We start from the raw sequence: 13,398 nt of genomic DNA, 5'->3' as shown, positions 1-13,398 counted from the left end.
GGTGTGGTGGTGGGGAGAGCAGGGGCGGCGGTGGAAGAGGCGGTGAGAGAGAGTGATGGTGGTGGGGGAAGCCGGTGAGGGAAGTGGCGGCGGGTGCGACGCGGTTCTGGGAGGGGGAAGTGGCTGACGACGGGAGGGAAGGTTTGCGGTTGGGGGCTCGACGGCGGCGGTGCGACGCAGTTCTGGGGGAAGGGGAGGGTCCGACCGGGGGGAAGGGGGGTGGGGGGAAGCTGACGTGTGGAGAGAGAGAAAGAGAGTGGGGTGTGAGAGAGAGAGGGTGGAGTGTGTGTGTGTGTGTGTGTGTGACGTGGCGATGATGTGGCGATTCCGGCTGCCACATCAATATCCCGGTCGCCGGAATTCAAAATTGTGTCAAAATTGAATAACTTCTTAAATTGGTGTATTAAAATGTAAAATCCTAACTTCGCGTCAAATATGAATTTTCGACAAAGTTTGTGTATTTAGGTGCAATTTTCCTTTTTTTTAAGTACAATTTGGTCTATTATAACCAAACTATAACATTTAAAAAGAATAACTTTTTAATTTGTAATGTATGGTTTTTTAATCGGAACAATTAATTATATATAAAAGTAAGTTTCTATATATTGCATAAAAAGATATGGAAGGTCTGAAAATATTAAGACGCCTATCTTCTACTGCCACTAATTCAATAAACTTATGATTATACAGAACCGATCACCCATCCACTGTGGGCAAATATAACGTGCCCACAACTGATGTGACAATTATAATTAGAGGAAGAATTATTAATTCCCTTCCTAAATAATCGGTTCTGTATGATTATAGTCTGCGCAAGTGTATGCATATGCCTAACAAAATATATTTGAAATTCGGAAAACTAAAAATATAAAATATTGGCAAGAAATTGTATGGTTTGGCCATCGACCAAATTGTGGCCATGAGCAAGGAGTCCCAATATTATTGTTTTGTAAATAAGTGATAGAGGTCACTGCCCGACGCTCCACAACTTACGTGCTTTATTGGACTCAAATATTAACGTCACAACCACATATTTTATTCTTTTACTTATTTTTTTTAATTACAAAGACTCTGTCAAAATTAAAAGACATTTATACGAACAAATCATTTCAGTGTAATTTCACGCTTTGGTTGTCGTTGAAAGAAGCATTATAATAGTAGGCTGAGGTAAAGACATTAGGATAACTGTTTTGAATATTGATTATTATATCCAGCTTCTTATCGTTTTTCTTGCATTATTAACATTACTTGCTCGCCAATTAAATATTATATATATACATACACTACAGAAAAGCTGTTGCTATATATATATATAAATGCAGCTAGCGTAGTTTATCACAAACATCTTCTCATTCATTGTTTATGTTATAGCTCAGATTTTGGGAACGAAGATAGCAAAAGTCTCGCCATGTCGGTTAGTTTCCCTTTCTTGAATCTGCAACTGCATATATATATTTATATATATACACACGATGTATCCATAACTAATTAAGTTTTGAAGAGAAGATGATGTTCATTGTTGATGAATGTGTGTGTGCATGCTAGCTTCTGCTTCCCACACACACGTATATATGTGACTGCGTGTGTGTGTGTAGTATATTATGGTATCGGTAAATATAGATGATGCATGTATATATGCGAGTATACGAGAATTAGTATAATTAAGATGAAACTTAGTATAGAAAGAGGTTTTTGTGTGCTCCTGTATGTCTTTATGCAAGAAATTCATATATGAAAGATTTAGCCATCAAGGAAGGATCAACTCTTTTTTCCATTATTAGAAAAATTGATACGATAATGTCATGGAAGGAAGGTACAGGGAAATTTAATTAAGCTTAATTTCCCGCGTAACGTTATTTCAACAATGAACAAATATGACTAATATGAAACAAGTAACGTTCGTAGTTAAGGCTGTTGGAGTCACGCATATTAGTTAATTACTTCTAAATTAAGTTATCTAGCTTGAGACGCCATCAACCCAGAAAAAAATTCATGTGTTCCCAGTTTGAGAGATTTCGAGAAACTGACTGCCATGCAATTCAAATTCAACGTTAAGCTAAGTTTATAAGCTCTTTAAAATAGTTTATAGTTATTTGGAAGTTCATATATATAGGCTTTTGGAAATAAACTTCCAAATTAACGACATATAAGCTTATCAAAACATAAGTACAGCAGCCTCAACTTATTTTTCCAAAATTTTGTAAGCAATAATTATTTTATAAAAATAACTCTAATATAATTTGTTATTTCCATCATATACTATTCCAATTTCATCTTTCTTCAATTTTCTCATATTCTAATTGGGATTTTTTTCTTTCTAACTCACAATTCTCTCTATAGCTTGTAGCCTCAATTATCCAAGCACTTTGACCACTTTATAATATGAAAATATTTGGCTAAGATTATTTTAGAGCTTATAAGCATTAACAACCTATAAAATGTTTCAAGAGCTTATAAAGTGTAATGTCTAAAGAGCCTACAAGTTGTTAAAGTGTTTGAATAATTAAACTAATAAATTAGAAAGAGAATTGTGAGTTAGAGAAAAAAAATCTTAGTTAGAGAAAAGGAGAATTGGAGAGAGATGAGATTGGAAGTGCATTTAATGGAAATAAAAAATCATTGTAGAATTATTTTTGTAAAATGAATATTATTGATTCTAATTAAGATTATGAAAAAAAAAATGAAGTTGAGCAATTTATTTTTGGGGAAACTTATAAATTTTAAATTTATTTTTACAGTTGTTTATGAGCTTATTTTATCAAACACTTTTAAATAACTTATAATCTGTTTTAAAGCATCTTATAAACCACTAAAGCTTACAAATTCTCTCAAACAAATTTAGCAAAACACCTCTAAATAATCTCTACTCTACTAAAAGCAACAGTACTCTTGATTTTTTATAAGGAGTACTCAAAAAAAAAAACAAAGAAACAGTACTCTTGATTTATCACAAACTTGATGTAATTGAAACTTGATTTACGAGAAGGCCCAAATTAATTGATGACGACGTATTATTTTAAACCATATTATCTTATCCAACAATTATCACAATATGACAAAGCCTTTAATGCTTGAAATTATTAAACTTATCGTAATATCATTATTTTATATGCATCTTACATCAATATTGTGGTTCCAGATTGTGGAGATGAGAGTGCACATGGACTGTCCCGGATGCGAAAGAAAAATAACGAAAGCCCTTTCAAAATTAGATGGTACAAAACAAAACCTCTACTTTCCAATTCCGATCATATCATTCTATTTCGATTCATTCTTTAATTCAGAATCATATAATTGAGGTGCAAATTATTTGATGAAATAGGCGTGGACAACATAGACGTAGATATGAACATGCAAAAGGTGACGGTGACAGGGTGGGCAGATCAGAAAAAGGTTCTGAAAACTGTACGGAAGACCGGCCGGAAGGCGGAGCTATGGCCGTTCCCGTACAACCCGGAGTACCACGCCTACTACAGCCACTACTACGGGAGTCCGGCCAACTACGGCTCCGCCTCCGGCTACAGCACCCCAGCTAATTATTACGCAGCCGAGACAACCTCCACCTACAACTATCGTAAGCACGGGTACAATGGCCACGACCACGGCTACTACCAGCAGCCACCCGCGTCGGATATTCTTGACAGCCGCACCGCGGCCATTTTTAGCGACGAAAACGCCACTGGTTGCTCTGTAATGTGATTAAATGAAAGATGGAGCAAAACATTGTTAAGAGCTGATGCAGCAAATCTCAAATACCAAAATCAAGAATTCAAGATCATGTGAAAGTGAAAGCAAAATTTATCCCCTTTGATTAGTGGATGAAAAATATAACATCATATATCAATAAAAAGACTTTTATCCTCAGAATTCTGATACAAATTGAGGGGAAAAGAACAAACTGGAATTTTCCATCATTTTGTCAGCATACAACCACTAGCATCGATACATGGTGAAGAGTCTTGTTGCTTTATGGCATCGGCCACATGCGCCACCACTCCGGCTCCAGCGTTATGAAACCTTTCATTTTTCACCTGTTATTATAGGGTAATTACAATTACGGTATAGATTCAAGGACTATTGCTGCCATTAGCTTATGATGTTGTATGAGGAGTTTGAAGTTTACCTGAATATTGTAGTGTGCAAAGAACGGCCAGAATACAGAGTGAAAGCTGACATCAACTTTCATCCATCCCACTCGTTGTAATCCACGTATCATTTCATCTGTAACAGACAACTTTCATCTCCCAAACGGATAAACAGTGATACGTCTTAACAGAGTAGGCATCTTCACTCATAATTGGGAATGTACCTTCCATAATCTCATGATATTCCAGGCTATTCTGCGGGCTCGGGTCATTTTGAGCAGCCTCCTTTGCTTCAGCTGCCTCTGAAGGGAAATTTGGGCTCTCGGACAAAACTGGCGGGCAATACTCCACATTAACAATGTGTTCGTAGCCATCCAATGACCCATTTGTAGGCTGCCAGTGTCGAAATTAGAAATCTAACTAATCACTATAATTGTACACAACTAAGAAATGTCAAATTACTTTAACAAGTTCTTCTTCTCTTCTAATGGAGGATGTTCGCCAACCAACCATATCTGGACATCGTTAAGAATCTGAGTAATCAATACAACGGAAAACAACCAATTTTATAGTGATTAAGATCAGGATACGGTCATAAGAGACGTTCGCATAAAGAATTCCGACATCTGAAAGCACCAAGTGCAGACCTGCAAGATAACTCAGAAAAATAAGCCTAAAAGTCAAACACCAGCCAGAAGTTAACAAAAGAACATGACAAGAAGTTAAGTTTCCTCACAGAAATTTTCCTTCGTCGCAGTCTGAGGCCATTCTTAATAGGAGAGGAGGTTTGTCGGCTTCTCCATCAGTGAGAAAGAGTTGACTGCCAGTTTGCCCGGTAAAAATAGGCGCAATCGGCGGAGCAATTTTCTCCAAGAAAGGCACACCCAACAGAAACGGAAGCTGAATTATTGAAGAAAATTGACTGTCTGGAGGTCAGATCCCACTTGACTCTAAGTGACAAATATAAGCTAATAGTATAATATTCTATAAGACAAGATTGGTTCTAAGAAATAAGCCATTTGTTCTAAATCAACACACACAAGATAAATAGTTACAAGATAATCTTGCCATCAGCAAAATATACCTGTTTTTTTCCTCTTACTCCGAGATGAGGTGTTGCCAGGGTAATAAAATTAATTGCTTCCAGGCCAGCAATCAAACCACCATTTGAAGAAGATGAGGTTTCGGAGTTCGTAGCAGTATCACCAGGATAATCAGAAAAAACATTAGGTGTGTACAAGACAGCAATTGCATATCTTGCAATCAATCCACCAAGAGAATGGGCTAAAAAGGAAATCTTTTTTAAGCTATCTGCCTTCTTCACGACCTCCGTGACCTGTTCCAGAAAAGAAAAAGAAACAGGATAGAAACACTTTGATTGTCAATTCAGACTCGACTCTTCATGATGAGCAGTAGAAAGACTTCTGGCCCAGGAATATGAAGTGAAAGCTCATAGAAAATCAGTTCCTATTGTGGTTCACAACCTAAGCACACTAGTATTAAAGAGATGTGTACAAGCGCACACTCCAAAGAACTTACTTCATCAGCCAGTCGTCTACCAGCACCATCAATGCCCGTGAAAGTCTTGGTATACATATTACAAGAACTTGCTGCAAATAGAAAGGAAGTAAAAATCTTCAATAAATTTACAGTGAAGCTCAAAGATTACCCTAAAGTGAGAACGCATCAGTTCGAATTACATCAAATGCTGGCACGGTTTTGTATGCATTCATCAAACATCTTTTGCATATGAAATCTCTAGTTGTCCTCCAAGCAAAGCCCCTCTATATCTATATCCCCATATTCGTGGGAAGTAAACACTCTAAACAGTTGCAAATTGGCTCACTATTCTTGTATACAAAACATTGTTCACAATAAGGGATAATCTATCCCAATTGTAAAATTCTAAAATAACCCCCTCCTTGGTGTTTAATTATGCAAAAGGGATGGGAAGAAAAAAATTGAGCCTGTGTAACATCACAAAACTTTAACAATACCACAAACAAGACTGGGCCATATGTTCTCCTTTTAACAAATAGCCCCAATCTAAAAAGAGCACGTGTAAAAGCAGAGGAAGAAAGTGGGGAAAGGAAATAAAGAAAAAAAGAAAGAAAGAAGGGTGGTACCGGGTTAACCATGAAGGAAAGAAGGACAGAAAATAATTTAACAAGACCAACTGTCTCTGACCTTCCCTCCTCAACTAATTGGAAAGACTGCAAAATACTGGGGCAGGAATCTCAAATGTGCATCAGATCTGACAAGGATTTGGTAGACATACTCAACCCAAAAACCCTCACTAAGGCCTTCTCAGACTTTGTCTAAATAGCATATTGCTGCATCATCAGTGGAAACACAATGTGGGAATGCTACCCCAAACATTTTCTCCACTCAAACAATTTCATCCCCATGTCATATTATACAACACGATATTAAACAAACCTTAAAATAGGACTGAAGTTTGTCGAGTGGAATTTGTATGTGAAACAATTAGAAAAGAATACGTACCATATATCAAGATTTTTTTCCCTAATCGCCTCTTCAACTCTGCTTCACAATACGTCCAGTCGCTTGGACTGCAATACTTAGAAACTTCAGCAAAACTCAATTTTTGCACACATCAGAAGACAGAGAAATCATGTGCAACTTAATGCAGTATTAGATTCAATATGTACTTTACATTCTCCAGATAGCATAATCCTTAGTTACTTAATCCATGTACAATAATTAGCATACCTCCCCATGATACCATGAACAAGGACAAGAAGATGATCTGGTTTGTCCTCCAAATTTATCATGGCTGTTGGAGATGAAAGATCTCCTTGAGTAATACTCATTGCTTGAGCCTTAAGGCTATGGTGCTTCCAGATAAGTTTTAAGCCTGCAAGATGTAAATCAACAGAGCGAAATTGAAACGGATATGCTATCAGGTAGTAAGATGCTGTATAATTGAATACATTGACATGGAGGCATCAAAGTATACCTTGCGCATTAGACGATACATATACTTGTATTTTCAATGCATTGAATTATTATAGTAAGCTAGCACATGAAGTTTAAGCAAAGAAGCATGATTGACTCATAAACTAGATCCACAGAAATAATCAGTGCAAACCTAAGTAATCAATCTTGAAATGATTAAGAGGCAAGGGATATCTTACACTCATTATGTTCCATGATCTTTATTTGTAAATAATGGAGTGGACCCAATCAAGTGGCTTTGGCCAATTATGTAATTAAAATTAGCAAATTCAGTTTTGAACAAAGTCCGAAATTATAAAGTGCATCTTTTTCACGCGAGATTGAACATAGATTAAGGACATTTCACAATCAAATTACAATAGAAATAAGAACTAGGTTTACAGTACAGTAAAAAACCAATACGCCAATCACGAAACTCCAGAAATTCCACAATTCCATTGCCTGTAAATCACAAAATAGTGAAAATCCTGAGAGCAAAAAGTGTCCACACATTACATACAGAGTATTTGAGAGAGAGAGAGAAGAGGCTACCGTACCGGAGAAGGTAATGAAATTCCAATAACGGCCTGGGCGATGAGACGAGAAATTAGAGTAAGAAGAATAAGGAGAAGGGGAGCAAGAGGTAGAAGAAGACGACGCCGTATTGTGGTGGTTAAGCGAATTCGTATTCCGGCGACTGATGATTCGAGGAGAGCAAGAGTAAAACAAAGGAGGAGAGGCCGCCATCTGTCCGCGCTCTGTATTATTTATACTTGGTAATATAATTATAAATTAATTAAATCAGGAGATTCTAGCCGCCACGTCAGCGCCGGGTTCCAGTACTTGTCAGATGCGGCGCGTCGTAAGCACGCCCCGCCCGAACTCCGCTGCCTTTAGTCAAGATTCTCTTCGCACTCTCTCTCTCTCTCTCAGTCGCTTAGAAGGAGAGAGGAGACCTTCATCATCTACTTCTACTGTCTGATATTTGAACACGAACAAAGATTTTAATTACAATGCCACCAAAATGTCAATCGGAATTGAATTATTTGTCTGGAACAGAAAACTCCAAGAAAACCAAATTGAATTATTATTTGTTTGGATGCAGCAGAAAGGCCCAAGAAAGCAAGAAGAAGACACCTGTGCTGGGCCACCATGAGTGCCTAATGTTATCAATCCACCCTACAACTGGTAGTTCCAGATGCACAACTAATATTTGCAGCCAATGTTATTGCGGAAAAGAGAAGGAACTTCCATGAGTCGTCGTCTCATTTGTAATGAGACCGCCCATAATGGCCATGTTAAATGAAACAAAGGCAGTCCTCTCTTTTTCCCATTAGAAATGTCTCATTACTTTTAAATACAGAAATTGAGAAATGCGTAGAAAGTATAGATAAAGTGGATTGGTGAAAATTATTTAAATATCTATATAATACTATAAAATAGGAGTTTTTCCCTCCATATTTTCCCTCTTTTTTTCTTTCTCTTATTTTCACCAATTTTCTATTATTTTTTATATTTTAATTCTTTTTTAAACATTGTCAAATTTGATTCATGAAAAAATATTCAATGGACAATTTAAATTTATTATAGTATAAAAAATATCAAAAATGAATTCAAAACGAATAAGTTATAAAAAATTTAAAATTTTTTATTTTCTCTCTCTATTAAAATTTTATAATTTTTTATGTTTATATATGAAAATATTTATTATGATGCATCAATCATGATAATACTCAATAATAATAATGTGTAATGCTTATTTTTATTACACTTAAAGTTGAAAATTACATTTTAAAAATCAAGCTTTTATTGAGTAATTGATGCGGATTATTTTATTTTTAAAACATGTTTCGTATTTATTTATATTTTAATTTTATTTATATTTATTTATTTAAATATGAGCGTATCATTTAATTTCGATGTTCGTCGTGCATCGCACGAATGGGCATATACTAGTTAGGTATAGAAAGAGAACATGTTGTCAAAAATTAAATGAGATATTTGTAATGAAACATCCATTATGAAAAGTGACATTTGTAATAGGATGAAATGAATACTTATGAAATACATAATACACAAATCAATCACAGAGTAGTATGCACCTCAAACTTCAACCAGCGTTTTAATAAATATGAAGTCAATTAATGTGTTATTAGGGTGCAGTAATGGACCATTTTTAATGAGAATAAAAAGGAGTTTGTGGTGTGTGCGTGGCCAAGCAGTAAGGGATTTATGCCTAAAGTCAAAAATCTTGAATTCGAGAGTTTGTGGTGAATCATAATGTGATAGAAATTATGAATAAATTGAAAAAGTGGGGATTATAAATATAATGTTTGTGCACAATTTTGTGGGATGCATCAAAAATATCAAAAAAATGCATTACTATTATGGGGTGAATGGAGTAGTATTTCAATTACTATAAATATGAAATACTATCTACTTGTATATCTTTTTTTATGGAAGGAACGTAGTAATATTTTAAAATTAATAGAATCATACATTCAAACTAGCGTGAGCTTATTGTCCGAAAGCTAGCTCTTTCTAGGCTGCAAATTTCAAGCATACTATAAAAAATTTATTAATCAAATGATTTATTAAAGCTTAGGTTCCCAATTCTGCACCTAATAATGGGTAAGAAATTAGAAAGGTAGAAATCAATATGACCCTTTTAGTACAAGATTCTACAACTATTCTATCTCTACGATCACATCCCACTTCCAGATTTTATATCTTAACACCTCATATATCATCACGTCTATGTATTGCTTCGCTATAGTTTCTTGTAATCTATTGTTAGCAAGTTTTTGTGTGTTTTTATAGAATTTTCAAAATATGCCCACTCGTATGGTTACAATATGAGATGAAATATCATTCTAGTTAAAGCATAGTATGTGATCCACTAGAAAAATACAATTATTATAATTAATATTCTATATAGATTTTCATAGAAAAAGACAATTATTATAATTAATATTCTATGTAGATTTTCATTGTATATATCATCTCCATTAATTGTTTTGGGCCGAGTAAAATTTATCAAAAACCCATTATAATCCAAAATGCATATGCGGAGAAAAATAAAATAATGGAAGACTTCTTCAGTCCCATATACTCCATTTAGCAATCATACATCGTATGTATCTGTTTGTAGTTTCCTACCAAATTATTGCGGCACATATTATTTGTAATAAGATCAGATTCCCAACCACTCATATCTGCAATGTGAATTAAAAATGGATTATATAACGTATAGTATATTATAGTGTCCCAGCTAAGGAAAATTACCAATTAACGAATACAAATAAATAATTAAACAAAAAAAATTAAAAAACTGCGTCACGATAAATTCAAACACAAGATGTTTCACCTTAAACATTAACAACTCAGTTTTATACATAAACATGTTTTTTAATCTACGCGTTTTACTTGTATTTTCAACGGCATATATTTTAGTTAAATCATATTCGAAATTCTAAATCACCAACTAGTAGAAGGTGTATATGTACAGCACGAAACGTAGAAAATGAACATTTTATATATATTCCCTTTCTTTTTTACGATTAAATTTGTTGTTGAATTAACTAGAAGACAAGAAGGCGGATATTTCAGCAACTTTGAGCATTGGGATCGCATCTCCTCCTCTTGGGCGGCGGCGGCCAGTCGCCGTGGAAGAAGCAGCCCTCCGGCGCGGGCGGCTTATTTTTGCGGCGGCCTGCGCCGACGGGCACGTTGCGGAGAGCCCCGCCGGCGGTCCAGTACCTCTGGCAGCCCCGACAGAAGTGTCGGGGCTGATTAACATTGTAGTTGTTGAAGTAACAAAACTTGGTCTCCATGCTCTTGCACCTCGGGCACCGGATGATCTTCTCCGCCGCCCTCTTCTCCGCCGTCCGATCATCCTCCGTTGATTCTCCACCATCCTTCGCTTCTGATGATCTTTCCTTGTTGATTGGAATCGTTGTGCCGAACAACTTGATCCCCGATATGCTTGTCTCCTCCACCTCCGCCATACGAAGAAGAGAGAGAAACAGAAAAGAGAGAGACAGAGAGAGAGAGGGGATTAGATTTAATTGCAGAAGTAATTTGGTGTGATGAACAAGTATTTAAGGGTATATGATGTAACGAGTTTTGACTTGTCAAGTATAGGATTTTATGTAATGAAAATATTGTTGTAGTTGTATAGAATATGTATATATATACGATCAGTGTAATTAATAAATGATGCAGTAGCCAATTAGAAGTGAAAAAGTTGATGCTCGACTTTTTGTCCATGTCATGATCTTGTTTAGTTTGAAAACCAGGAAAGTGGGTCCCAGGGCCAGGTATGTTGAGTGCAAAGTGGGAGCATAAAGATAAAGATTAAAGGGATAAAGCCCAAAAGTTTCTTTTCATTTGAATAATTAACATCAAATGCACTTACTCTTTCTTTCCCCCACTTTCTTCCTCTTTTTCTTTCCTTTTCTTTTGGGTATATATATAATTAATTCAATTAATATGTCTTAAGAGTTAAGATGCCCGTCGTTAATTTTCCTTTTTTTTTTTTACCCTCAATCTACATATAATCTTTAATTAAAATATTTATAAAATAGATGCAAGGATTCCTCCTCGTCGCGGCACTCTGCGCCTTGACGTTGACGTCTCTGTTCACGATGGTGGCAGTTCAGTTGGGGTTGACTTCCTGATCAGAGACTCGGCTGGGGTTATTCTCGCAGCAGTGGCGCGTTAGGTTGGCTGCACCGAGACCACGCTGATGGGTGAATTGCATACTTTGATGCTTGGAGTTGGCTTCTGTCTTGAGAATGATTTGGGTCCTGTGATGGCGTTCACGGATTCTCTTATTGCGGTGCACGTCTTGCAAGAGGACTTTCGAGGTATGGACTCCTTGAGTGACGAGTTGTTTGAGGCCTTCGTCCGTTTGAAGGATAGGATTGTTATCGAGTTTTGTCATGCTCGCAGAGAGGCAAATCGTGTCGCTCATGCTTTAGCGAATTTCGCCGCTTGGTCGAATGGTGTAATGATCTGGAAGTCGGATTTTTCCAATCTGGCTTACAGATATTGTACATCGTGATTTGATTTAATAGTCGTTGCTTTCTTAAAAAAAAAAGTAAGAAAAATTCCCCATTCTAGTGCAATGCCAATTACAGCTGTTGTACTTTTAAGGAGTCAATGAAATTCTTAGATTTCCAAGTCAACTGAAAAATAGCCAACGCTTTGGGTTTTGGCCAACTTGTTTCAAAAAAATTCCCATTTGTATTCCTCTCTCCCTATGTCGGAATCGGACACTGTTTCTTTATTTCTTGTCTTGAAATTCTTAGGAATATAAATGGTGAAATTAAATCGATCACGTTCAAAAGTATCTATATTTATTTAAATCAAGCGTAGAGACATTTTTTTTAATTCTTTTTTATATATAAATATCACGAAATTCCAACAAACTATAATTGAGTAAAATACTTTAAAATTCATAAAGTGAATGTCGAGTCAGCCACTTAACTGGTTAGTTCATTGTGTCATATATTTGACAGGTGATCCATTTACAAAAATTGAATATACATCATGCATATGTGTTAAAACATAAATAAACTAAATAGTAGTACTGCCCAAATGTGGACGGCACCGGCTCCTCACAAAGCCAGAGTGACAGCTTGGAGAAGCATTTGTAACAGGCTGCCAACCTGCGAAAACCTTCTCAAAAGGAATGTCCTCATCCCAGCCGAAGAACAGTGGTGCAATGCATGTGTGTGGAGGGAGGAAACAGCTGAACATTCTTTTCTCCATTGTCCGAAAGTCGATCGCGTGTGGGACAAAATCCATCAATGGATTGGAATGGAAACGGCTAAACCACAAAAAGTCGAAGATCATTTCATATCTTTCATTGGAGGAGGAAGAGGTAAAAGAAACAAGAACTTCCTTAAAGCTCTTTGGATTGGGACTGTTTGGCTGATCTGGAAGTATAGGAATGAGAGTAGGTTTGAGAACAAGAATTGGGAGGTGTCCAATCTTGTTAATGAGGTCAAAGGGAGGCTTTGGAGCTGGAACAAAATCTTCCATATTGTCGAGTTCAATGTTTCTTTTACCTTGTGGTGCTCTAACGTTTTGTTTTAATGTTAACGAACTATCTTTCATTTTGAAAGTATTGAATCAATACTCATATGTCTAGAATTTGGGAATCAAGTGCTTGCTTTCAATAATGATAAAAGTTTAATTATGTTAATACACTATTTTTTGTGATATTGCTATATACTCCAATGGGTTGTTTCTTTTCCCAATTTCACGTGTAACTTTAGATTTTGGTCCCAAACCAATTATACAAATCAAAGAACTAAAAAGGCACGATGGACTCGGAGTCGGCAGCATG

The 13,398-nt window shown here is 36.1% G+C and overlaps 2 protein-coding genes and 1 pseudogene across 4 annotated transcripts; 1 reads left to right on the top strand and 2 right to left on the bottom strand.

The window, feature by feature from the left end:
- Window positions 1-1,058: 1,058 nt before the first annotated feature.
- Window positions 1,059-3,864, top strand: LOC130985363 (heavy metal-associated isoprenylated plant protein 28-like). 3 transcript variants are annotated; one of them, XM_057908300.1, is made up of 4 exons: window positions 1,059-1,167; window positions 1,377-1,414; window positions 3,140-3,215; window positions 3,323-3,864. In XM_057908300.1, the coding sequence occupies exons 2-4, from the start codon at window positions 1,409-1,411 to the stop codon at window positions 3,697-3,699; spliced, it is 459 nt and encodes a 152-aa protein (XP_057764283.1). In that variant the 5' UTR covers window positions 1,059-1,167; window positions 1,377-1,408; the 3' UTR covers window positions 3,700-3,864. The 3 variants fall into 3 exon arrangements, with proteins under 3 accessions (XP_057764283.1, XP_057764286.1, XP_057764285.1); XM_057908302.1 differs by having other exon boundaries at window positions 1,090-1,167; window positions 1,372-1,414; XM_057908303.1 differs by lacking the exon at window positions 1,377-1,414 and having other exon boundaries at window positions 1,089-1,167.
- On the bottom strand, window positions 3,787-8,293 carry LOC130985362 (uncharacterized; annotated as a pseudogene).
- A 2,267-nt stretch (window positions 8,294-10,560) lies between these two features.
- On the bottom strand, window positions 10,561-12,325 carry LOC130985361 (dof zinc finger protein DOF1.5). The gene has a single exon (XM_057908299.1). It carries the CDS (start codon window positions 11,048-11,050, stop codon window positions 10,649-10,651), a length of 402 nt encoding a protein of 133 aa, XP_057764282.1. The 5' UTR covers window positions 11,051-12,325; the 3' UTR covers window positions 10,561-10,648.
- Window positions 12,326-13,398: the final 1,073 nt, after the last annotated feature.

This window comes from Salvia miltiorrhiza, chromosome 5 (assembly GCF_028751815.1).
Source record: "Salvia miltiorrhiza cultivar Shanhuang (shh) chromosome 5, IMPLAD_Smil_shh, whole genome shotgun sequence".
Lineage (NCBI taxonomy): Eukaryota > Viridiplantae > Streptophyta > Magnoliopsida > Lamiales > Lamiaceae > Salvia > Salvia miltiorrhiza.
The sequence above is the reverse complement of the archived record's forward strand: the minus strand, read 5'-3'. Positions and strand labels throughout refer to the sequence as shown.

Excerpts from the sequence above, each read along its gene's own strand:
- LOC130985363 (XM_057908300.1), top strand. Across the intron at positions 3,216-3,322 it reads AGCCCTTTCAAAATTAGATG|GCGTGGACAACATAGACGTA; the intron begins GTACAAAACAAA and ends TTGATGAAATAG.
- LOC130985361 (XM_057908299.1), bottom strand. The coding sequence starts at position 11,050 with ATGGCGGAGGTGGAGGAGACAAGCATATCGGGGATCAAGTTGTTCGGC.